Source organism: Lissotriton vulgaris, chromosome 4_1 (genome assembly GCF_964263255.1).
Source record: "Lissotriton vulgaris chromosome 4_1, aLisVul1.2, whole genome shotgun sequence".
In the NCBI taxonomy this organism is placed as follows: Eukaryota; Metazoa; Chordata; class Amphibia; order Caudata; family Salamandridae; genus Lissotriton; species Lissotriton vulgaris.
In genome coordinates, this window is record NC_141691.1 from 1,350,047,105 (window position 1) to 1,350,073,945 (window position 26,841).

The 26,841-nt window shown below is 44.0% G+C and overlaps 1 protein-coding gene across 1 annotated transcript in view; it reads right to left on the minus strand.

The window, feature by feature from the left end:
• CEP192 (centrosomal protein 192) overlaps positions 1-26,841 on the minus strand; it is a 1,919,503-nt gene that overhangs the window by 1,803,520 nt on the left and 89,142 nt on the right. The window contains exon 3 of the mRNA XM_086965571.1: positions 3,271-3,396. Within this exon, the coding sequence (XP_086821697.1) occupies positions 3,271-3,396 (126 nt within the window). The remainder of the gene's footprint in view (positions 1-3,270; positions 3,397-26,841) is intronic.

Consider the following 26,841-nt stretch of genomic DNA (forward strand, 5'->3'; position numbering starts at 1 on the left):
ATATACCTAGATGTATCTTTATATGTATTACTTTACTTCCAATTCAGCATATCCAATGCTCTAACCTGTGTCTCACCTCATCTCTCACAATATTACCTACGCTCTGACTCATCTCAAACCTTATTCTACTACTCTCTCCAATTCACTAATCTATTGCTCACCCTCTACGGTACTCAATATATCCTTTACCTACACTCGGCCATTCATCCCAAACCCCATACCACTACTATAATCCTCAAAATAACCCTTCCTAGTCTCTTTCCTTCCTCCTCTACCACTCCTTGCATCATCTCATACCTCTTATTAATCAGATCTCCCAAACAAACCTTTCTAAACCTTTCCCGCTGACTTTCCCCCTCCACCTCCCCTTTACTTATCCCAAACCACCTCCTATTGCTATGAACTCCCAAAAAAAAAAAAACATTCTAGAACCTTTATTTTTCTATCCCTCCACTATTCCTTTCACAATACAAATAACGGACTAACGTCCACCGCTCAAATTAAATTAATGTCATATTTCCCTACACTAATTCATCACTAATTCTTTGGGGGTTCCAGAGTAGCCTGCTACATGCCAAAAAGTGCCACAACAACTCATTAGGAGAGCAAGACCTATAAAAATCCAAACCCTTCCCTCTTACATCCCTCCACTATCTTTTTCAATCCAAATAACAGACTAACATGTCGACCCTTCAAATTAATTTCACAATACTAATTCACCACGAATCCTTTTTGCATTCTGGAGTAGCGTGCTACACACTGGAAAAGCACTTGGACGCCTCACCAGGGGTAGTAAGAACTTTATCAATGCAATTACAATACAATATGTCTGGTATTCCTCAAGGTCCAACGACCCTTCCCATTCCTCCCAGAGTCCTAACCCAAGGAACTAGGGCTCAGGCTCCGATAAAGGAGGCAACACTCCTGTCTGCACCTGTACAGGTCTGTATTGGAGTTGGGGGATCCGAATAGGAACTGCACCACCAGTGGGTGCCCAGAGCGTTGGGACCGGTGTCAGGGAAGGTTGAGATGGTACGACTAGCTACGGTCCTGGTCCAGGAAGAGGTCCTTGGGGCCCGACTGAAGCAAGGCCGGAGTCGCCGGCACAGAACCAGATGGGGGCCCATTATGACCCCATGGCCCGAAGGTGAGCCAGTGGAGTCGGGCTGCCCAAATATTTGGCACATGGCCTCTAAACTCCTTTAGAAGGGAAGGGGTTGCTCAAGCTCCGTGAAAGTCATGGTGGAGCGTAGTCGCCCTGGCGCAGACTACCACGAAGACAGCACTTAAAACGTCGGTGCTCCCTCAAATTGTCAGCTGACTGATGAGGAGTAGTCTATCTCTGGGATGACGACTTTTCATGTGTCTAGACTTACCTGAATGTCCAGAGGATTTGGCTTTGGATGAGGACCTCGGACTCTGCAACCGCTCCCTGGACCTTCCCCTTGACCGGGTTCTTGAGTGTTGTGGCGTCACTGGCCGAGCTGCAATGAGCTTTAGGGACCACTCCTGCAAAGCCTTAGGATTCATGGCTAGGCAGTCTGAGCAAGACTGACTCGTGGTCGCGCTCAAGACAGTATAGGCACACAAGATACGGATTTGTCACTGACAGTCAACGATAGGCTCCACAGGGCTTGACGCTGCTTTCCTGGAGGACATCCCTGCCACACCAGGAGGGAAAAGCCTCAAATGAGTCAGCAAAATTAGAAAAAAAGAATCCAGTAAAATAGTGCCTGAAAGGGTAGCTCTTCTCCGGATCAGCGCTGGCTGGCACAGAAAGAAAATAACTTAAGTCAGCACACCTAGGTGGCGCCTATATAGGGGCCACGGACAATTACTTGCACAGACAATGCACACAGAGCCAAACTACACCACCATCTGGCGTGCAGGGGTACTGCTCATGAAAATTTCTTCCGGATCTAGTCTTACGCCTGGGAAATTCAAAGGTACGATATCTGCAGCTAGAAGTCTCCATTTTAGCGCCAGGAAACTTATGATGTCAGTGCGCTCTATAAATGTCACTTAGGATAAGATCAGATCAGATATAACACTATTCCACCAATTGTTGAGGTACAACTTATAACTTGAATAGTTTTTTTTTTTAAAGGAGCAGAATAAGGGGGTATGTACAGGTACTACTGGTTATATAGAATAAAACGAGCCAAAAAGAAAAACGTTTAAAACATGATCGTTGCTCCTCACTCACACACATGACCTGCAATTGAGTATAAAGTCACGCAGCTCACATTATACTAGAAGGCACTTATACCAACTAATTGTCACACTGCGCTATCACTTGAAGTTGAAAGCAACAGTGCTGGGAAATTATCCATACATTAAGTGCATCATTGCAATTATCAACTCACCAGGAACAAGGCAAACAAACATATGGATGGCAGCAAAAGAGAAACAGGTTTAGACATTGCTCAGGAATGGTATATTGACATATAGGAAACAGAAATAGAAGAAAGTCACAGAAGAATTCTCGAGCCATGAAAGCATAATTTTAATTTCCTGTTAAATATAGCTATTTAACAAATTTCCTAAGGAAATTAAAACAGAACACAGTTTGCTTATAATTCATTTACACTGTAGGCAACGGTGTCAGAGAAACCCCAGGAAAAAGCTGGAGTGAGTCCAGTCCAGGAAGTGTTGGGCTCTAAGGGTGAAGCAGAACTCTGTTAAGTAAGGTTTTTTGTCAATTTCTTGGGAGACTGCTGTTTGATATGCACCTTTTGGCCTCATTTTAAATATTATCCGACAAGTGAAACATTTTGAATTAGCTCTCGCACTATATGCAACTGCAAATGGAAACTTATGTTTAACCAGTTTGAAAGTTCTCTAATCACCCCTAAGAAGTTTAAGTGCGATAGTACCCATGCTCTGCAAAGGGAAGTCGAAATTTGACTTCACAATCAAAAAATCAAATGTTAGAAAACGAAAAATCAGCATGCTGGGCAGGAGCCATCCGTGAATTTGCTCTTTGAAAAGTATATGCAATCATGAAGAAGCTTCTACTGTAAAACACACAAATACTCTATTAATTTGGCAAATAAACCCTACTACTTCTAGATGACTCAAACTAATACAGAAGTTAAAGCACAAATACAAAGGTTAAAACTACCGAAAATAAGCAAATGTAAGAATTAATTAACTGTATGGGCAGGTCGGAAGGGAAGTCAATAGTGTACAAGGAACTAATCTACAGGCATTAACTTTAAAGGGTAGCAAGCAAATCTTTTAACACTTCAATAATAGGAAGGTACTTACCGGTCATCTTTAAAGTTGATGGCACATTTCTCTTCAGTACGAGACTCCAACACACTCTTGGGATCAGATTCAGAGGAACTTAATGTTGTCCTTTCATCCAAATATGATGCTTGAACATCGGGATGCCTCAAAATAAAGAAATTAGCATTTTATGACGGGGGAAATTGCATGCACATTAAACTAAATGGAAACATGGTTTGTGAAAACACAGAAAAATAGGGTATATAAGTAGAATAATTCAAATTAAGGCCACTTCCTTCTCAGCACAACAAACTTACAATGTAAATAATCAACTGCATCACAAGAAACATCGGAAAATTAAACCGCAACTATGGGAATTAAGTGACAGTTGCAAAAAACAACTACACTTGTAAAAGCAGCTCACCTCTCTGAAGATGTGTGTTAAAACAACTACTTGTATACTATATTTTTGTTTTAAGTTCTTTGGATCCTCAAACACTCTATTTCAGTCAACTGGAGCCAGTGCAATTCGTGCAGCACTGATCAGTTCCTAGGAGAGTTGGGCAATTCTGGCTACAGAAATGTGCAATACATTAATTTACACTGATATTGAAAAAATAATCAAAACGTGAAGGTGAGCTAGCCAGGCTCAACAGGCACTGTGGCTGAGACTTAATTGTCTGGGGTGTTTGTTGCACTGGGAGGCCTCTATTGGATCGTGCCCCAACTGAAAACAGGACTAGTTGTTACGTTTCTCAGTAAATACTTTACCAGCAAATGAGGAATGGAGCAAAGTTACCTTACAGTAACCATCCATGTCCCTGCCAAGGCCCCTTTCTTCAGGAAATGAATCCTTAGTTACCTAAAGTGCTATAACTAGATGACAGTTCAACAAACAGGACTCCCAAGACTTGAGAGGTTCTAACACGGAAGGCCGATCGTCGCAAGCAATTCACTGCCTTTATACAATCAACCTACGCTGCAAAGCAAAACAACTACATGCAAATACAGTCAGATTCCAAAATGTGGACAAACTACGCACCATTAAGGAAAGAAGGTCAGTAGAGTAGGTCCTAGAGGGGGAAGCACTACCAAAGCAAATACTAGCCGTTTACTAAGTCTTTATTTCGAATTTTCATCATAAAAGACGTATTATACAAAAATCCAACCATGACAACCATTTCATACGTAGTAAAATTAGTATCACAGTATGTATAAAAAAATAGATAGGAATGCTAAAAACAGTACTAAACAAACATTTGCAATGCAATAGGTCTCGCAAGATTCAAGTTTGAGTTATTGGCATTGTATATGACAATGTGTTGCATGAATTTTTTTCAAACTCTGTATTGGCTGGTGGTGTTTGTGCCCGGTGAAAGCGTGCACGAACAACTTATGGTGTCTGTGCCTGGCGAAAGTGTGCACTGACGGCTGGTGGTGTGTGCCTGGTGAAAGGGTGCACTGGCGGCTGGTGGTGTTTAAATAGCAACATACTTGGGTCCAGCATAAAGAGCATTCTTTTTAAACAGGCATTAAGAGTGAGACAGCACACAATGATCCAATGGTAATTACTAGTTGAGGGTAAATTGCATATAGAACATTAGGAACTATACACTGCAATTGTTTACATTGATTCAGACGGTCCTTGCTGCATTCAGGACATTATCACAAATCAGTCTCTTTTGTGAGAAGTAATACCTTACATCCTAAACAGCTGTTTTAACAGAATGTTCCCGACTTTAAAAAGAGAGATGCCTAAAACGTTGGCAGGGAGGCAGCATCCTGAATTTAGGCCGTATGAATGTCACTTCATTGTTTAACTGAAAGAAAAAAGCTCAACTATAATAAACTGCTAGCCAACGCTGCAACACCATTCTGCCAGCTAAGCAAGCTAAGTAAGAAGGGATGCGACCACTGCACATTTATTTTTTTTTTCCAAGTAATTTTTATTGCAGAAAAAGACCAGCATGTTATGCAATCACTCCGCCTTCCCCTGTACAGGAGAGGCAATTTGTTCAGAAAATACTTCATCACACGGCCATTCAGCCCACACCCCTGAGGTTGGGCGGCGCTTGTAAAATGTATGTTAAAGGCACACCAGTGCAGCCGGTGGAGGTAGTCCATATCACTGTACACATCTGCTTTTATAGTGTGGGGTTGATTCCCACTGAAAAAACCCAACTCCCCCCCCCCCCCCCCTCCAACTTGTTAACTGTATAGCCACTTGATACACCTTGGGTTGGTACCAGGAGTTGTTGTTCACGCACATAGACCAATCAGACCCTCGTAATTCCCCCCCCCCATCCCCTTCCACCTCCCCCCCCCCCGCAACCGCTCATTTCAACAAACCAGTCACCCCGACGGGGCGTCATGTACCAGCATATCCTCATTGTCAGGCGTGATACTCCACACGTGTCGTGGTAGTTCACAGTTCACATTCCAATGCTCCTCTCTCCTCCAAAGCCCTCCCTCATTGCCCTCCCTCTAGGCCGTGATATTGCCTCCACTTGGCCCATACCCGGCGAAACTTTTTAGGACATCCCCTCGCCTTGTAAGTCACCCTCTCCGCTGCCATGTAGAGGTCGAGCCCCCGTCTCCACTCCTCAAGGTTCGGCAATTCCGCTGCTCCCCAGTGTTTGGCGATGTCTCTCCTGGTGACTACTAGCGCCAGAGCTAGAAAAATGAGCTGGGGACGAGGTAGGTCCACCTCAGTGGTCAGGCCCAGCAGGGCTAGCTTAGGCTCCTGGTTGAGTTCCGCCCCCAAAATCTCTCCCAGCTCTGTAAAGATGTCAGACCAATAATGTTGTATGTTCGTACATTGCCATAGGGTGTGGTAGAAGTCCCCCTGGTGGCATGTCTGCGATTTTCCCCATTTTGAACAGTTTCACCCTATCAAAATATGTCCTATGCAGGATGTTGAGCTGGATGAGGCGGACCACTGCACATTTATAAACAAGTTGACAGAACAAAGAGGTTCTGCCTTTCCGGTCTAGAAACGATTCTGTAGGAGGTGTAAATGCTTCAGATGCATCACTATCTCACATGCAAAAAATTCTGATCTTTCTACAGTTTTACATCCTCAGATTACATGCTACCTCAAAAAGCCTCCTCCAAAAATATTCCTAAAGTCCTGCAAGAAAAATTGACTGTGGCTTAAAAATGTCAATTGTTCCCCCGTCCTTTATTTCTTATGAATGACACTCTCTAAACTTAAATCTGAATTACTGCAAATTGTCAGCACTTCATTTCATGGAACATACCCCCTTATTCTTTGTTGCTTCAACCTAACAATACCTAATCTCTTCTAGCCTACCTATTCATCCCACCATTGGCTTGGACTCTTTAGCCCCCACTAATGATTATACGTAACTACTATGGATTCAATCTATGACAAAGAAAATCGAGTACATGCATTGAATGGTTTCCTTGCTAGCACAAAATGAATTCCAATAACCAACATTAACTACCAAACGTAACAGCTAACTCTGGATGTCAAAGAGGCGTGCTGCTCACCGTAAAGCACTTTAACACCTTGCCATAGGTAGCAAGCACTATATAAATGGAATGAAAAGTAGATCGTACAAGCAATCTCAACCTTACCGTAGCTCCTAAATGTACCTCTATAACCCAATAACCCTTGCATTCAATTTTTTCATAGACTACTTTAACATTTCTACATTTGTGTCTACCTTTTTTATGCAAAACAGCACTACTACACACAGCTTCAACATACACCAGAAACCTAAAGACATTATTATTAAATACACATTTGTAAGTCTGGTGTTAGTGAAGACCTTTTGAATTCAATAAGAGCATATCCATGGTATACTTACTTATAGAGGCCCTCAGCCAACCCTCTTCATCAACTGGTCTATTATGGTGTTGTTCGCATTTTTCTTTCATTCACTACAGCATGAGACAATGGGTCAGCACAGTTCAGACATTGGCTAGCTACCTCCACTATGAGTGATGGCGATTCTTTCCTTTCACAAGGAGCACTTACATATCAATAGTACATATCAATGCCAGGCACCTATAGCAATGTGTGCATGTTGCGACCATTAACTCGGATTTTTGAGTGTCCGGAACCTTCCCCAACAATAAGATTTGGGGAAAACCATGACGAAACAAAACGAGCATTGACAAAGACAAAAGGCTGGTAGTCACTGCCAGGAATATTGGCTTTTCAAATGCTGGTTGGTATACAGAGACCTGAAAAGTTGACGTGATACATGTGCATATGTAACAAACTAATATAAAACATTTCAACTTTCCAAAATAAATACGCGAGAATTGTGCAAATGTGTTAGCTGCATTAAGTGATAAAACGCACAACTGACCCCTAACATCTATGAAAGCACGTAGTTCAGCTTATGTCATGCCCAATAAACCTGTACGGTCCAACTATACCCCCATGCAGACTCCTCAAACATGCATGTTCTACACTACACTGTGGTGCTCTATTAGGGGGTTGCAGATACCAGTGGGAGTCGCTTTCTGTATTTAAAAGGCCTTTTGGGGACGGGCCTACTGTGTAAAGTTAGTTGAAGCATACATAATTAAGGAGTGGTCGTGGTTCCGTCCGTTACACGGCCAATCAAAGCCCCCACTGATGCGGACTTTCTGGCCGCAGCACTTTATCAGTTCGGGTGTTAGCTGGCATCAGCCTTTGTCCTGGACGTGCACCTGCTCCCTCCCAACAATTTCCATGAAAGGAGCAAGTGCGCTACCTGCACACAAGCGAGAGCTAGAAAGTTTTCGTACTTTTATTTCAGAAAATCAAGCGTTATATACTGCAAATATTTAATTCAATAAAAAAAAACAATGTTTTTAATTAAACTGGCGTGGATTCAGGGCTTCAGTCCATATTGCGGCCGAAGTCTTTCAAACGAAGAAAGGACCGATATACTTTTTTTCCGTACGAAGAGTGTTCGCATTGTTGAGTGTTTATCTAGGTTCCTGATCGATACTGTGACCTTATGCCCCTATTCGGCCATAAATCCATTTATTCCCTATATTGGCATAACCGTTCAAGTGCTATATTCAGAAAGTCATCTCTGGCCTCACACGAACAGAGCCACATTCCTGCATAGTTCTCTGCCACTTCCTTTGCGACCAATTAGTGCAATGACAGAGCAGAAGTCACTATCTGATATTCCTAGATTAACACTCCGAGTTCTTCAACAAGATAAAAACTCAGCAAACCTGGAAATCCCCGCTTGCTGTGTTTTGATTAGTAATGGAACTCTAATGAGCAACTGATAGCTATCACTTCCTAGTGACATCTTTAATTGACGTCTTATGTCCAGCAAACTTGCGTCAAATCCGGCACCTGTCAGGTATAAATATTACCAACGTTGCCTTAAGCAATAGCTCGTTGCCTGTTAGCTGTCTGCAAGACCCGTGTTGGTGAAGCTAGCACCCTGTCGCTGCAGCCTGCTGTCCCCTTGGTGGTGAAGCTACTGATACCATTATCGCTGCTAAAGCGCGAACTATGGTGCGGTACGCTTAGGAGCTGAACAGCCGTCCCTCTGCGAAGAGCCCAGCAGATTCCAGCTGCCCGCGGACGCTGTCCCCCCTCCTTCCTCGACGCACTGAAGAGAGCCGCTGCCTTTCTCCTGCAGAGAAATCCAGCTCCAGCGTTTCCGGTCTGCCCTCGCAGGTGACTGGGATACTGAGTGCCCCCTGAAGGAAATACCAGACTTCCATCATTCTATTCAGAGGTATGGTGTTGACTAAACCCTTAGACGAGAATTCTTGAAGCAAACCTTGGCAAAACCAACTTAACTTAAAGCTACTTACTTACTCCCCTTCCACGTGTTAGGCTTAGGTCAGGCACACTGGGGTAGGCTTAGTTAGAAGCACCAGTTGAGTATGTTAGCCTAATGTATATATGACTGTATATATGTTTTATTACTTTTAAACCATTGTATGGCTAAGAAACCAGATCAATGCTTTTACAGTTCTATTTCGCAATCCTTATCTTACTGTACGTACTTTTTATAATAACAAGTCTTGCAATTGTGGCAATACATTTCTCTTGTACGAGAAGAAAGACTGTTCAATAAATGTTAACCCTTTATTGACAAACGCCCGTCTCTCTATTCTCTACATCTCGTGAAAGTAAACTGCACTAACCTGACTGAGTGAAATACATGTCTATTGTTTCACACGACCCTAGAGATTGACTCTTAATCTGAGGAGCAAAGTTGTCATGTTGCACGGTTGTTGGAAAGCTGAATCTCTTCTTGTCTGTGCCAAAGAAGCTGATCACTTCCCATGCAGAGAAGAAAGTTTCTAGTGACCTCTGAGCTAGTTGGTAACACACCCAATTAAGTTTAGCATAGTCAGGGGAGGCCTGGAATATCCGCTGTTCCACGTCGATACTACTGTTTATGTTATTCCAATGCGCAGGGCCTAGTGGGAAACTAGGAACTACACTACATGGCGCCCAAACGTTTGGTAAGGCGATAAACTAACGCAAGACGTTAGAGTAACTCAGTCGTGCATATTTCACACAGACCCATTTCTCCCGTAAATACTCCAATAGACGTCTGGAGTGGGTGAAAGGTTAAAATCCGCCCGAACTCAGTAGGAAGAGATTCCTTTGTAAAGCTCTGGTTTATTCAACGTTGAAGGATACAGTGTTCCAAAATATTGTGCACCTAATCTTTGTCTCCTTGGAGACCAACTCTGCAAAACCTGCATTTATACAATGTCGGTAGAAAACAACGGAACCACTGGGGCCGCAGTAAATGCAACTCAGCAGGATTCCGACGATACAGTACCGGGTGCAATAATAATCCCGGCACACTTAAGAAAATCTATAACGTTAAAACTTAGAGAGAACGGACTGACACCACAAGGTGGTACAGTAATTTTCGTGATAGAGGCTCACGAATATCGGCAGACAGAGGTATTCTATTCATGGATAAACTTTCCAGCGGTAAACGCTAGAACAAAAGAGTTTCACTATTACAAAATAGAGAAACCTCCGGAAGAGTACGCTCCTTTCGAGGAGATTGAAATTCCACTTAAATTTCAAGAGCACCTGCTCTGGTTTAATGGCGCCCTAAAACACAATGATCACATTACCAGGCTCGGTCCACTAGGTAGACCAGGAGCAACGTGGCCGGTTCTAGCCAGCTACACACCACATCCTGACATTGTAAAAATGTCAAAGGAAGAGCTGTTAGTACAGCTAAAAACATTAATAAAAATACATAGGCAAATAGTCCAATATGTAATGCGGACTGCAACAGTCCAGCCAGCTGTTAATGTACCACAGCTGACCCCTCATCAGGGGAACACTAATAAAATCACACCACAGAACATACAGTCATGTCTTGGAAAAAAAACCGTAAAACGGGAACAAATTCCTTTCTGGTTAGCACAGAAAATCAAACAAATAGAGGCAGTATTTCCTGATACTACCCCTATAGAGAAACACAGAATCTTGACCATCTGCCTTCCTATGGGAATCGCACCACACATGGAGGACTGCGACACTTGGGGTACAGTCTTTGCTTCCATTTACACAAAAACACACGGTGTTCCGTCTATGGCGGTAATACCAGAAGTGCTAAAACAGATTCACAATGAATATGGTCCAGAGCCCGCTTTAAATCTAGGTATGAAATTACTGAAAGACTTCAAGCAGGTCTCGGCTATATTACTAGCCAACATTAAAGGAGAAGCAGCATCTGTGGCGATCCGCCAGAAGTTGAAGGAAACCGATATAAAAGATCCAATTGAGCTTGCCAGAATCATAGAAAAATGCTATGAAAAATTAGGTAGAGACAGCTTGGGTGGGAAACCGGTAAAACCCCAACTGCTCGAAAATCCTGAAAAATTATTTATTAAAAATAATTCAAACACTCCTAAAAAGAGCTGGGATGGAAATAAACAGTCCAGTCCCAAGGAAAAAGTTTTCCAGTCCAGAGGAAGATCTCCTCGAAGGAGGGAAAGAACTCCGACTCGAGAACGCCAGTCTCCCCAGAGGGAGCCCTCTGAGAAAAGATATAACCTTAGAAATAGGGATAATCTGAAAAAACCTGATAGATATCAAAGTATTGATACACGTCCCTCTCGATCTTTTCCACAGAATTCGGAAAGAAGAGGACGGTCAGACCCAGGAGAGCACACCAAGTCCAAAGACAAGGAACCTGCTTAGAGTAAAAAATCTCAATTTCAGAAAAAGAAGGTAGCCAGTATTAGAGTGATCAAACATGCCGAGAATACTGAGGACACAGTTGAACAAGCATTTACAATGCAATGGTTTTGCCTTTTTTTAAAGTTAGAGCTATTGGCATTGCTCTTGACATTATTTTTATTTATGTTTTTTTAACATAAATAAATGGCATTGTCATTTACAATGCCACTAGCTTTATCTATCGCAAATGACACACACAAACACACACAGAGCCGCCCCACACACACCCCCACACAGAGCCCCGCACACACAGCCCCCCACACACACAGCCACACAGAGCCCTCCACACACACAGCCACACAAAGCTTCCTACACACACAGCCACACAGAGCCCTCCACACACACCAACACAGCACAAGCAGGCAACAGGGGCAGACGGAGGCACAAGCAGGCAACAGGGGCAGACGGAGGCACAAGCAGGCAACAGGGGCTCACAGAGGCACAAGCAGGCAACAGGGGCCCACAGAGGCACAAGCAGGCAACAGGGGCCCACAGAGGCACAAGCAGGCAACAGGGGCACACAGAGGCACAAGCAGACAACAGGGGCACACAGAGGCACAAGCGGGCAACAGGGGCACAAGGAGGCACAAGCGGGCAACAGGGGCACAAGCGGGCAACAGGGGCACGAAAACGGAGGCACAAGCAGGCAACGGGGCAGGTGGAGAAAACACAATTTTCAACAGCCCACTTGGCTCTGCAACAGTTGCCTTTGAAAAGCAATACGGCGTAATGGGCATGATCAAATCCCGTCCCCTGCATAAAAAAAAACAATAGCCTGAGGCGACTGCTAACACAGATGTAGTACAAGGCATTACACGGCAAGGGTGCTGCTGCCGGCAATTATCCTGGTATTTAAACAAATCTCTCTCTCTCACACACAGAGCCGCCCCACACACACCCCCACACAGAGCCCCGCACACACAGCCACACAGAGCCCCCCACACACACAGCCACACAGAGCCCTCCACACACACAGCCACACAAAGCTTCCTACACACACAGCCACACAGAGCCCTCCACACACACCAACACAGCACAAGCAGGCAACAGGGGCAGACGGAGGCACAAGCAGGCAACAGGGGCACACAGAGGCACAAGCAGGCAACAGGGGCACACAGAGGCACAAGCAGGCAACAGGGGCACACAGAGGCACAAGCAGGCAACAGGGGCACACAGAGGCACAAGCAGGCAACAGGGGCACACAGAGGCACAAGCAGGCAACAGGGGCACACAGAGGCACAAGCAGGCAACAGGGGCACACAGAGGCACAAGCAGGCAACAGGGGCACACAGAGGCACAAGCAGGCAACAGGGGCACACAGAGGCACAAGCAGGCAACAGGGGCACACAGAGGCACAAGCAGGCAACAGGGGCACACAGAGGCACAAGCAGGCAACAGGGGCACACAGAGGCACAAGCAGGCAACAGGGGCACACAGAGGCACAAGCAGGCAACAGGGGCACACAGAGGCACAAGCAGGCAACAGGGGCACACAGAGGCACAAGCAGGCAACAGGGGCACACAGAGGCACAAGCAGGCAACAGGGGCACACAGAGGCACAAGCAGGCAACAGGGGCACACAGAGGCACAAGCAGGCAACAGGGGCACACAGAGGCACAAGCAGGCAACAGGGGCACACAGAGGCACAAGCAGGCAACAGGGGCACACAGAGGCACAAGCAGGGGCACACAGAGGCACCAGCAGGCAACAGGGGCACACAGAGGCACAAGCAGGGGCACACAGAGGCACAAGCAGGCAACAGGGGCACACAGAGGCACAAGCAGGCAACAGGGGCACACAGAGGCACAAGCAGACAACAGGGGCACACAGAGGCACAAGCAGGGGCACACAGAGGCACAAGCAGGCAACAGGGGCACACAGAGGCACAAGCAGACAACAGGGGCACACAGAGGCACAAGCAGACAACAGGGGCACACACGTGCAAAAGACACCCACAAGCTGACAGCCCAATTATCTTGAGCCACAAAATGTATACAGACCCTTAATTCGGATCACGTTTATTTTAGTTTCAAGTCACCATACCTAGAAATGACATTATGTAAATGCAAAGATACTGGATCGATTTGAAATATTACGCTCTGCATCTGCACAGTTGAGCCCAAGTACCCACCCAGTGACACCCGTCCATTTCCACACGAAAAATCCACGTAAAGTATACACGAATATTAAGAATCAACCCGGAAGTAGAGTTGCTTTTGTGCCGTTTAAAGAACAAATAAATACTAGAGGTTCGCCATTGGTATAAAATATACGTTTATTCACCCCGGTATGAAACATCCTGTGGACAAAACGTGATCCAGTTTCCACTTCGCACCGGTGTGATGCGGAAGTTATGGGATCTGCGTTGATTAGGACACGTCCTGCCTTACTTTCCGACGAATATAAAGATCTAGAAAGTATTGAGTAACCAATGTGGACTTAGTAAATACGCGAGCAGAAAAGGTCAGTTTTTTTTTTTTTTACAAACTGCCCGCGTCTTAACAAGGTACTTGAGGACAGACTACAAATCCCATGATGCCCACAGTCGGTTTCCATGCAGGAACCATCACCATTCCTTACCCCCGTTTTAAACAAACAAGCCCCATTTAACTGCAAACCCCCCACAAGAACATGCCCTCACCGTATCCCACTCGACCAGTACGTGACCATACGAATAACTAATAACTATATCCGTTTGCAAGAGCGGAAGGGCGGGATTACGCAGAGAGGGTACTAGCCTCTAACCCCGTAGCCAACAGCCTAATCCTGTTTAGGACCCGAAACTCGCGTCCGTTTGGACAATAAAAGAACGGGCGGCAAGGTAATATGTCCTGTAGCATACTCGGGAGGTCGAGCGGCTTGTGGCCGCGCCCCGCCCTCCCCTCGCGCTCACCCACCTGCCGCGCGCTGAGCTCCTTCTCCAGCTCCAGGGGTCGGTTCCTCCAGACCAGGTGATGCAGCGGGAACCTGCTGCTGTCCGGAGCCTGCCCGGAGCCCAGCATCATCCCTGGAACATGCTGGGCCCGCCTCCGCCGGCCCCGGAGACAACCATCCGGCTGACGGGAGAGCGGGGGGCGCTGCGGGGAGGAGGAGACTGGAGGCCGGCGACGGAGACTGCAGGGGACGGGAGGGGAGACAGAAGGCAGAGAGAGGTAGAGGGCGGAGAGCTGGGAGCGAGTGGAGAAGCGCCGAGAGGGAGCCTGCCGGAGCAGAGGAGGCCGGCGACGGAGACTGCAGGGGACGGGAGGGGAGACGGAAGGCAGAGAGAGGGAGAGGGCGGAGAGCTGGGAGCGAGTGGAGAAGCGCCGAGAGGGAGCCTGCCGGAGCAGGGAGCTACGGACTCTACGGGGGGCGGGGGGCGGGAGGAGACACGGACGGCAAAGCACTCACGCAAGCAGGAAAGGGTGCCGGCTCAATGCCGGGACAGATTCGGGGGCGTTCCCGGCGTCTCGTGACGTCGGCAAAAGTCAAAGAATGTCGGAAACGCCCCCGTGTCTGGTCCGGCATTGACGGACAGGCCCCTCGTCCAATGGCTAGGCTCCATTTATGGAGCCAGCCAATGAATGACGAGGGCCGACCCAAAGCCACACTACAGTTCTCATCAGGTTTTCGCCTGCGCGAAAAAGCTGCGCAGAGCGCAGCTTTCGCCAGGCAAAACCTAAAAACGGGAGGGGGAATTGACAATGTTGGACAGTGCAGCAGAAATCAGTATAGCGCGCAAGATCTTGATGAGTCATCTGGAGACAGTGGACACGAATGAATACATTCAGGTTGAAACTGCCGACACCAGACTTAGCGAGCCCCATAAAATATACGAAATAACATTGCGTATGGAGGGTGATAAGACTAGGAAAATTAAGGGTCTATTTTGGGATAAGCTCTCAAAAGGCTACGATATTCTGTTAGCTGAAAAAGATTGGCCCCCAGAGTTTGTCAGGGAGTGCCCTCGTGGCGAAGAAGTGATTATGCCTGCCTTCTCGAATCACATTCCGATTCACAAAAAATATACATATGCAAGGAAATGGGCAGTAGCCCAGGCACCTGCATTGTATAAAAATCATGTAGGATGGGATGAGGATTCACCTCCTCACAAAATCCAATTAAAAAGTGAACCAACTGCCCAACGGCAGTATCCCATAAAGCAAGAAGCTAAAAAACAGGTCAGGGAGATCTTAGATCAACTGGAGTACCAGGGGGTGATTGAAACATGCACCTCTCAAATGAACAATCCTTAGTTTCCTGTCTCCAAGCCAGACAATTCATATCGTCTAGTTTTGGACTACAGACATCTTAATACATGTTGCAAAACTTTTGCAGTACAAAACTCGCATAGTGCAGCCCTAATGAATAACATAGTTGGGAAAAAATATAAAACGACATTAGACATATCTAATGGTTTCTTTTGTCAAAACATTGCACCAGAAAGCAGATATTTGACCGCTTTCTCCGCATTTGGGTCGCAGAAAAAATTCTGTCGACTCCCACAGGGGTTCAAGAACAGCCCAGGACTATTCTCAGCTAGGGTAACAGAGTTACTACAAATCTATGATGATGAGGCATTATCTTACGTAGATGATATCTATCTCACAGACGACGACTTGGATACTCACATGAAAAGAGTGAACACCATTATACTTGGGTTCGCAGCAGAGGGTTACAAATTCAACTTTAAAAAGTCTCGAATTGCCCATCTGACAGTACTATTTTTAGGGTACGAATTATCAAGTGAAGGGAAAAGCCTAGCGGACAACTTCTTAGAGAAGTGCGCTGTACTCCAAGCTCCAAAAACGCTGAAGAATTTACAATCCATCTAGGTTTTCTGAATTTCGGAAGAACTTACATCCTAAATTACGCAGAGAGGGTTAAACCTCTCTACGAACTAATTAAACCCGATTTTAAACAAATCAATTGGACTCAAAAACACACAGAAATTTTGAGATCACTGCAAACAGACATGTTAGCAAAAACTAAATTAGATACACGTGACAACACACGTGATCTTGTAATCAGAGTCATCCCAGGAAGATGCGGATTCACGTACCTGACCTCTAATGAGGGAGAAAAGGTACCAATAGCTTACAAATCACATTTGTACACAAAGGCTGAAATAAAATTCAGTTCAACTGAGAAAATTCTAACTGCGGTTCAGACTGCTGTAGCAAAAGAAAGGCCCCTAGCACAGGGTAAACGAATAATAATCGTAACACCAATACCGGCTTTAGAAGCGGTAACTAAAGCAAGCATTCCTAATGCTAAAGCTTTGCATCCGAGATGGATTCAGTGGGTTAATTCTCTTGCTGCAACAGACGTAGTTTACGAATTTGATCCTAACTTAAAAACACAGGAATTTTTACAATAGGAATATGAATGTCCTCTGCCAATTGAAATCCTGCCTCTCGAAGAATACGGAAGTATTATATATACTGACGGATCAGCACAACCCGCAGTTGGGGGTAAGCAAGCTTACAGTGCTGCGTGCGCGATTGTTAAAGGTCGCTGGCACAAAGGTACATTTAGACCAATGGTCACTAAAACACAATCTCTAGGAGATTGCTCGGCTCAACGAGCTGAATTAGTAGCATTTAAGATGGCGCTAGAAAATACCGATCGCGAATTCCCCACACTAATAGTGTGCGATTCTTTTTATTGCGTACAATCTTATAATGAATACTTGCAGAATTGGGTGGAAAATGGTTTCAAAGATGCAAAAGGTGGCACAATAAAGCATAAAATGCTTTGGGAACAGGTAGTTCTTTTGCAAAAAGAACTACAAAAGACTCACGTGATACACACTCTGAGTCATCAACGTGATGGCGCTCACGTTGCAGGGAATTCATTGGCTGATGAAGCCGCGAAGGCAGCTGTGCAAACGGCTTCCGTAGCTGCGATAACTCGGTCACAAACAAAAATAGACAGCGATATTCTACAAGCTGTCAGTGCGTCAGTAAAAAATGATAAGAAAACACTCCCAAAAGACTTTCCTGAAAAGTACTTGTACTTAACAGATACGAATAATGTTCCTTTTGCTCGAATCCCTGGAGTGGGGGATAGAGTAATTCCAAACAGGGAACACAGGTTAGGACTAATCAAAGCGGCACACGAAGGGCTTGCTTCTGCACACGCTGGCGTTTCCGCAACAATATCACTATTAAAACAAAGATATTGGTGGCCTCGCTTGAGAATACAAACTAAAAAGTATGTATTAGAATGCGACATATGCCAAAGGATAAAAGTATCAACAGTAAAACGACCAGCGCAGACACCCCTTCTCATCTCGGATAAACCATTTGCATGCGTTTATCTGGACCACTGCGGTCCCCTACAAAGGGACGGCAACTATAGATACATCATGGTAGCAGTGGATTCCTGTACGAGGTTCATATGGATGTGGCCCCAGCGCTCGGCTGACGCTAGAACGGTTATAAAAGATTTGCGAGTCTTTATCGGCACATACGCAATTACCACGTTCCATTCTGACCAGGGTCCTGCTTTCAGCTCTCGAGCCTATAAGGAGGCCATGGCCAGCATGGGAATTGGGTTGCGGTATTCTTGTCTGTCGCACAAGTGTGGTAGAAAGAAAAAACCGTGACATAAAGCAATCTATAACAGCGAAGGTATTAGGTTCAGGCGCTGGGTGGGTCAAACATTTAATAAGTGTCCAGACTAGTCTTAATAACATGCCAAGAAATTCTCTAAAAGGTTTCAGCCCATACGAACTATTGTTCGGAATTAGAATGCGTATTCAGGACCTCGATAGTCAGATGTCAGTGGTACAAGAAGAAACAACGCACTTTGATGTAAAGGATCGTTTGGCTGTTTTACAGGAACTGAACGAAACAAGAAAATCCTTAAGCAACATAAAGTTAAAGCAACAGCCAGGTACCACTGACGAGGCACCACCAGCAACAGCCCCAGCAAGGCCTGTCTGGATTCCAAAGATTGGGGATCTAGTCAGAGAAAAGATCGCGGTGAAGAAGGAATTTGGGCCTTCTTACAGAAAAGTAGTACCTGTCTTGGCAGTCACCGGAACAAGATCAGTTGTGCTACCGCCCCTTGCTGGTAAAAAGGAGAACAGAGTCGTGTCCATCGATCTGGTAAAACCACAAGCATGTGGCCTATAATCAACAGTAGGCCCAGTGGACTCCCAAGAAACAGAATAGCCAAACTTGCAACAATCCAAGAGGTTCAAACTGAAAGACTAATCACATTCGATCAGCCTGCAGTGCACAATGAAGGACTATGCAATAAGGCCATGGAACTCGTGCCTCTTGACACAGATTGAAACAGTTCGTCAAGAAACAACACCAGTCTACACTAATGTGGCATCAGAAAGTGCTACTGAGAGACAGATTGAAAGAACAATCCCATCAATTGACAGAACTGCCTCTGGTTATTTCATCAACTTCGACAACTTCTCTGAAGATCAAAACGACCCCGAAGTGATGCCAGAATCAAAAAAGACTTTTAAAGAAAAAGCAACGGAACTCTTTCATCAATTGAAGAAAATCTACCTTGTTTCCCCTTGGCTAGAGTTCTGGTTCGGTCTAGGTGTATTTTTCCTCCTGCTTTGGCTCATCATGATACTGTGTTTGGGAAGATTCATTGAGGGAAAATATATTACAATGGACACAGCAAGTCAGAACATCAACCTAGTCCTGAAACCACACAGATCATCCCACGTGAAGAAAAGAGAACTGTCAACAGTAAATGTCACAGCAATTCCAATACCTGGTGGGGTAGTATGGGAGAAAACAGGCTATGAGATATATGGTCCGGTCGAAATCCTGAAGTATCCTCATCAACTGAAGGTTTCCTTAAGTGACTTTGTAGCACCTAGTACATTCTCTGATGAATGGGACTTTAACAGTATTAATGACATGATGTCTGATTTAGTAATGTCAGCTAGATTCACAGATCATGATTATTTACAAGGTTCATCTAGTTATGAGCAGTTATTCTGTTACACACACTATGGTGATCATTACTTGCATAAATCTGCACAGCCTAGAAATGTTTTTATGTATAATCAATGGGAACATTGTGCTACACCACCTAAAAGCAGTTCTAAAGCATTTTTTGAGAAATTCAAATACTTCTCAGGGTTTAACACCAGTAATGCAGAAACGTTTTATTACAAACTGTTAGATAAAACAGGAATGAAAACAATGCTGACAAATTCTAAATTGATATATTCAGAAGTATTTTATGATAAAATGATGACATTTGGTTTTGATTATTGGAAAAATAATATTGAAACGAAAACAATTTGGGGTACAAAAGATTGGCAGGTGCAAGGCATAGAAGCACTATTTAGAACCTGCATGATACCAGAACAATGTTTTTAAATGACAATACACCAAACATCCTGTCTGGGCCTAGCTAAGATCAAAGACCATAAAACACAGTCTATTCCAAAGCCAATACCTGAAAATGCAACTGCAGATATTGAGTTAGACGTGTCACAAATTTTACATTTTAACAGATCACATCCTGATTGGAAAAAGTGGTTAATCTGGCCTACTGACACAAACCGCTGTCAAGATAGATTCCTGAATAAAACACAGGGGTTAAAAATGACCAGACTAGACCCGAGATATTCCCAGAGACAACATCCAGGGATAATAACAACATACAGTGTAGGGAAACTCTGCCTTGAATGGCTAACATCATCCACACTGGCTGAAATTAAGCAACACTTGTCTTTACTAAAAGATGGGGCTGATTTGCGCGATTTCATTCTTGGACCACGCAAACAGCGTCAAAAGCGTTTCATAGCGACCAGTATCTATGCTGCTTACAACGAGGCTTGGAAAGTCAAACAAATTGAAACAGCTGAAAAAATACGAGAAATTGATCGTATTAATTTGGAAAAAACACTTTCTGTAGTAGACAATGGGTTAATGACTCTGTCTTCCAGAATATATTCGTTGGACAATATTGTATCCTCTGCCTTTGATGTGATAGACAGAGACTTGCTAATGTTACAACATGGCCAGTCTCAATTACGCTCTATTATAGAATTAGGCTGGACGCTGCAAAATCTTCGTTCAGGCTATGTGCCTTGGCGTTTAATCAACACAACGTCATTTTCCATTTTTAACCTTACTGATAAACAGATCAGTTTGGCACAGAAAGGAGCAGACTATACAATCCTGAGCATCGAAAAACTCGAGAGATTACCATTGACAATGTCAGAGAGTCCTGTCATTGAATGGATAATACACGGAATTATCACTATTCCGATAACAACTTTCCGATTTAAAAAGTGCCTTGAGTACATACCTGCTGGCCAGTATGAACAATTGGGCAAAGGATATGTAAAATCTGAATGGAAATTACCATACACACATTCTTGCTATAGTGACAGCGACAAAAATGTATTTCTTACAACTGTAAACATTCACTAAGCGGTATACTTTTGTGTCAGGGTATTAATTTACACGGAGCATGTGATGGAAATTCTAACAACCTTTCATGCCACCAGCTAGTCACACCTGCAACTCAGATAGAGCCCTTCTTTATGCAACTTTCAAACGGGAGTTACATTCTTAGAACGGATCACAGATGTTGTGGCCTAGTGCCAGGGAAAAGTTATCTAGTAAGAGTAACATCCATGGTCAAATGCTGTATGCAAGCATTGTTCCCGAGTGGGCCTGCAGACACAGTGACTCCCATCTGGCCTCGTCTGAATCTCTATTCTATACGAATTGATACTTTGAGCAAAATGAAATCTGTACTTTTACAGACAACAGTGCCTATAACGTCATCAAAAGAGACGTATAATCTTCTAGTTGCAAGGACAGCTACTGAAGTTCATGACCTTTTATCAACAAATTGCCCCGTGCATTTCGTAGAAATGTTGAGCCAACTCCTTAACATGTCTAGTGCCACAAGCATCCCAGGCATATTTAAGACAGTCTTTACGGGACTGCTAACACCTTTTCAGGCAATTTTGGGAATCGTTCCTAATTTTGTACACTCTGTTTTTGGCGGCATACCATTATTTTTGGGACTCGTCGCAGGGATTTTATTTTTGACCCTCCTGCTTCGTTATGGTAAGCCAAAACTCAGACATAGCTCCCATGGAAATGGAAGAGACAATCCTAGCAATGCGCTACCGGGACAGGATAACTAACGTCCTTGGATTGGCCAGGCTGAGAGATCTAAACATGACCTGGTTCCTTTCATTCAGACCTATATGGCAGAACTGTATCTTACCGGTACTAAGATGTATGCTATGCGGAGATGAATGCGTGTTGGACATCTGTCTTTCACTTCCATCAGCAGTACCAACGGACGTCGATACTTTGCTCAGTCCAATAACGGCTCACGCATTGTGTTGTCCCCAGCGGCTACCAATCCTGATGACAGCATTCGTTGAGACTCCTGTACTACGACTAGGTGGTAACAGTGGAGCGATTGACAAAAGCAACATCACCCAGGTACGGCCATCTGTGAGAATTGCTGCTCCTGACTACGATGACAGCAATCATTCTCACACCTGCCAAGTTACAGCACTATCAAATTTGGTTGAACTGTCACCTGATTTTGTAGACCAATTCTTTGAGAGCCTGTCTGATACGATGTTCTCATCCGTACAGAAACAACTTTGGAGAAGCTTTCCGACACACAGCGTTCCCATGAACTCTGAATTCGGCCTTCAGCTTTGATCAACAAAAACTGCAAAAAGCTTTGGAACTCTATTTCCCCGTTCAAGCATTAATTCTTTTGAATTGGATATTTTTAATATTGACCTTTTTTTGGCACAAACAATTCTTTGCTTAACGTAAAAACTATTCTTAGAGAACAGAAGCTTCAAACTTCTATTTCTAAACACATCTAGAGACATAACATTACATCAGCCTCTAGCACATTTATTGCAATGCATTTATATGTGATGATTTATCTCGTCCTTCTTCTGTCAGAGATACTTCATGTGTAATTCTTTTTGCATAATCGTTCATTGATTTCATATGCAATAATTTTTGAATGATTTCTATGCTTCAAAAACGTACAGTACCTAAAATTTCACGTATGACAAATACGCCTATTTCGAATGCATTTATGTATTTTGGGGTGGGCAATGTTACACATGCATCCTATTGCTCTAGTTTTAGTAATTTGATGGACATGAAAACGTGGAGTGGGTGTTGCGTGTTTATCTAGGTTCCTGATCGATACTGTGACCTTATGCCCCTATTCGGCCATAAATCCATTTATTCCCTATATTGGCATAACCGTTCAAGTGCGATATTCAGAAAGTCATCTCTGGCCTCACACGAACAGAGCCACATTCCAGCATAGTTCTCTGCCACTTCCTTTGCGACCAATTAGTGCAATGACAGAGCAAAAGTCACTATCTGATATTCCTAGATAACACTCCGAGTTCTTCAACAAGATAAAAACTCAGCAAACCTGGAAATCCCCGCTTGCTGTGTTTTGATTAGTAATGGAACTCTAATGAGCAACTGATAGCTATCACTTCCTAGTGACATCTTTAATTGACGTCTTATGTCCAGCAAACTTGCGTCAAACCCGGCACCTGTCAGGTATAAATATTACCAACGTTGCCTTAAGCAATAGCTCGTTGCCTGTTGTTAGCTGTCTGCAAGACCCGTGTTGGTGAAGCTAGCACCCTGTCGCTGCAGCCTGCTGTCCCCTTGGTGGTGAAGCTACTGATACCATTATCGCTGCTAAAGCGCGAACTATGGTGCGGTACGCTTAGGAGCTGAACAGCCGTCCCTCTGCGAAGAGCCCAGCAGATTCCAGCTGCCCGCGGACGCTGTCCCCCCTCCTTCCTCGACGCGCTGAAGAGAGCCGCTGCCTTTCTCCTGCAGAGAAATCCAGCTCCAGCGTTTTCGGTCTGCCCTCGCGGGTGACTGGGATACCGAGTGCCCCCTGAAGGAAATACCAGACTTCCATCATTCTATTCAGAGGTATGGTGTTGACTAAACCCTTAGACGAGAATTCTTGAAGCAAACCTTGGCAAAACCAACTTAACTTAAAGCTACTTACTTACTCCCCTTCCACGTGTTAGGCTTAGGTCAGGCACACTGGGGTAGGCTTAGTTAGAAGCACCAGTTGAGTATGTTAGCCTAATGTATATATGACTGTATATATGTTTTATTACTTTTAAACCATTGTATGGCTAAGAAACCAGATCAATGCTTTTACAGTTCTATTTCGCAATCCTTATCTTACTGTACGTACTTTTTATAATAACAAGTCTTGCAATTGTGGCAATACATTTCTCTTGTACGAGAAGAAAGACTGTTCAATAAATGTTAACCCTTTATTGACAAACGCCCGTCTCTCTATTCTCTACATCTCGTGAAAGTAAACTGCACTAACCTGACTGAGTGAAATACATGTCTATTGTTTCACACGACCCTAGAGATTGACTCTTAATCTGAGGAGCAAAGTTGTCATGTTGCACGGTTGTTGGAAAGCTGAATCCCTTCTTGTCTGTGCCAAGGAAGCTGATCACTTCCCATGCAGAGAAGAAAGTTTCCAGTGACCTCTGAGCTAGTTGGTAACACACCCAATTAAGTTTAGTATAGTCAGTGGAGGCTTGGAATATCCGCAGTTCCACGTCGATACTACTGTTTATGTTATTCCAATGCGCAGGGCCTAGTGGGAAACTAGGAACTACACTACAGCATTTAGAATTAGAAAGGGACCAATTAGTGTTTAACTGTGCTTCTTCTAAAATTAAAGAAAGAATTCTTAGCTGTAAAAACCCTTCTTTATCTGAGGTGATTGACCTGGCTTTAAGTATAGAAAGATCGGTGTTGTCCACTAAAGCAATGTCTGCGGATGCCATTCCCAAGGTCAATTTAGTGTCAGAAGAGATTGAAGAAAATGGTTTGTATGCTGTGGCTAGCAAAGATAAATCCAAAAGTTTTCAAAACAAAGGTCAACATTTTTGTTTTAGATGTGGATCAAAGTTCCATATTGGTAATTTTAAAGGGTGTCCAGCTTTGGGGAAACATTGCTCTGTTTGTAAAAGAGTAGGTCATTTTCAAAAAGTATGTAGATTCCAAAAGAAAAGTGTTAAAATTAACAACGTAGATTGGAGCGATTGTTCTGAATCTATGGACAATCTACTTTTATCCCTGGACTTGGATGAAGAGGAAATCAAAGGTCCTTTATGTGCTGCAGTTATTCATGGTGTGGAATTACAGGGGATGGCAGATTCGGGATCACCCATCGCGATTCTTCGAGACTCTACTTTCTTTGAAAAATGGGGAAATTAGGTCAAACTTTCTGAATCTGATGTAAAGATGTAGAGTTAGAGATGTTCCCGTTTGTAATGTTGAGGAAATTATGTTAGATCGGGGAGATCTAGTTAAAGAATTTAAAGAAGTTTTTAGCAATAAGGTGGGTTTGGTGAAAGGAGTAAAACATAAAATCAGACTTCTTCCAAATGCTTCACCCATAGTTCACAAGGTCCGTAACGTTCCTCTAAGTGTAAGATCTGAATTGAAAAAAATGTTGGTTGATTTATGTGAGCAAAAGATTATTCAGCCTACAGAATCATCTCAATGGGTCGCCCCGATTGTCGTCGCACGAAAAAAGAATAATGAGGTTAGGTTGTGCGCGGACCTCAGGGGCTTAAACAAGAACATCAAGGTGGATTGTCATCCTCTGCCTAGGATTCAGGAATTATTGGCAAACTTGGGAGGTGCAAAATGGTTCTCTTTAATAGACCTAAAATCTGCATACCATCAGGTCCCGTTGAACAGAGAATCTCAAGAATTGACCACTTTTGTCACTCCGTTTGGGGCGTTCAAATTTTTGAGACTCCCCTTCGGTTTGGCATCAGCGGCCAGTGTGTTCCAGAGGCTGATGGAACATATCTTTAAAGATTTAAAGGGGGTTCAAGCTTATCTGGATGATATTCTAATTTTTGCTGATAGCCTTGATGAACACAATGTGTTATTAAGAAAAGTTCTTTCTTTGTTGAGGGAGCGGGGAATGACAATCAGGGAGGATAAGTGTACATTTGGAGTTCAGGAAATTGAATATCTTGGGCACACTGTTTCCCAGATTGGTATTAAACCAAAATTTTCTGTAATCAAAGCATTGAAAGATGCGAAAGCTCCCGTGGATAAAGATTCCCTGCGCTTTTTTTTGGGGCTGGAGGAATATTATGCCAGATTTGTAAATAATTATGTACAAGTGGTGAAACCTCTCAGGAAGTTAAAAAAGGGTCAAAGATTTGTATGGTCTAATGATTTAGAAGGAGTTTTTGAAAAGGTGAAAGTTGATTATAGCTGCTCACCCTTTACATGCTTTTCGTGATTGTGTCTCTACGATTGCGGTGGATGCTAGTAGGAGTGGTGCGGTGTTAAGTCAGGAGGTGCATGGAGTGGAGAAGACAGTGGCTTTTGCTTCAAGGTCCTTGAAGGAATATGAGAAATGTTATAGCACTATAGAGAGGGAGGCCTTGGCTTGTGTCTGGGCAGCACAGAAATTTAAAATGTATGTGAGGGGCAGGAGGTTTATTATGTTGTCAGATCATAAACCTCTCTCTTTCATTTTTAGTAAAGTGTCTGGGAGTAATAATTTGTCTCCTAGGTTGACTAGAATTGTGTCAAAACTTCAGGAGTACAATTTTGAGTTGAGACATATTCCTGGAGGAAGAAATTTCAGGGCGGATTATCTATCTAGGATGTCTTTGGAAAAGGATGAATTGGATGATTTGTTGGATGACGATGTGGAGTGTGTAACCTGGGTGGATGTTTCTGATGACCTTAAGCTATCAATTTCGGAAGAGGCTTGGCTGAATGCAAGTAAAAAGGATGTGACATTGTCCAAGGCTTAGGAATTTGCAGCTGGGAGTTGGCCGGATGGGAGAAATTTGTCGGGTGATTTGAGGTCTATATCTCAGGCGGCAGAAGAACTGTCGGTAAATGCTAATGTTCTGCTACGCGGGGACAAGGTTGTTCCACCTGAGTTAAGAAAGGAGATTATCAGGTTGGCTCATGTGGGTCACCTGGGCGTTTCTAAGACATGCTTGAGGATTAAGTCACATTACTGGTGGCCTGGCTTGGACGCACAAGTGAGATCTGTTGTGGATAATTGTGAAGAGTGTTTGCTGTAGGAAAAGCATTGGAAGTTGCCTAGTGTTCCGTTGCATCCCACTGTGTTCCCTGATGTGGCTTGGGAGAAAGTTGGTTTGGATTTCTCCGGGCCTTACAGTATTGTGCCAGATAGTATGAAGTTCCTGATTTTGGCAGTAGATTATTTCTCTAAATGGATGTATTTTAAATTTGTGGACGCTCCTAATTCGGATAACACAATCTTGTTTTTGAAGAAACTTTTCAGGTTGGAGGGGTCTCCAAAATTTTTGGTGACTGATAATGGAACCCATTTTGTTTCAGAGAAAATGTGTTC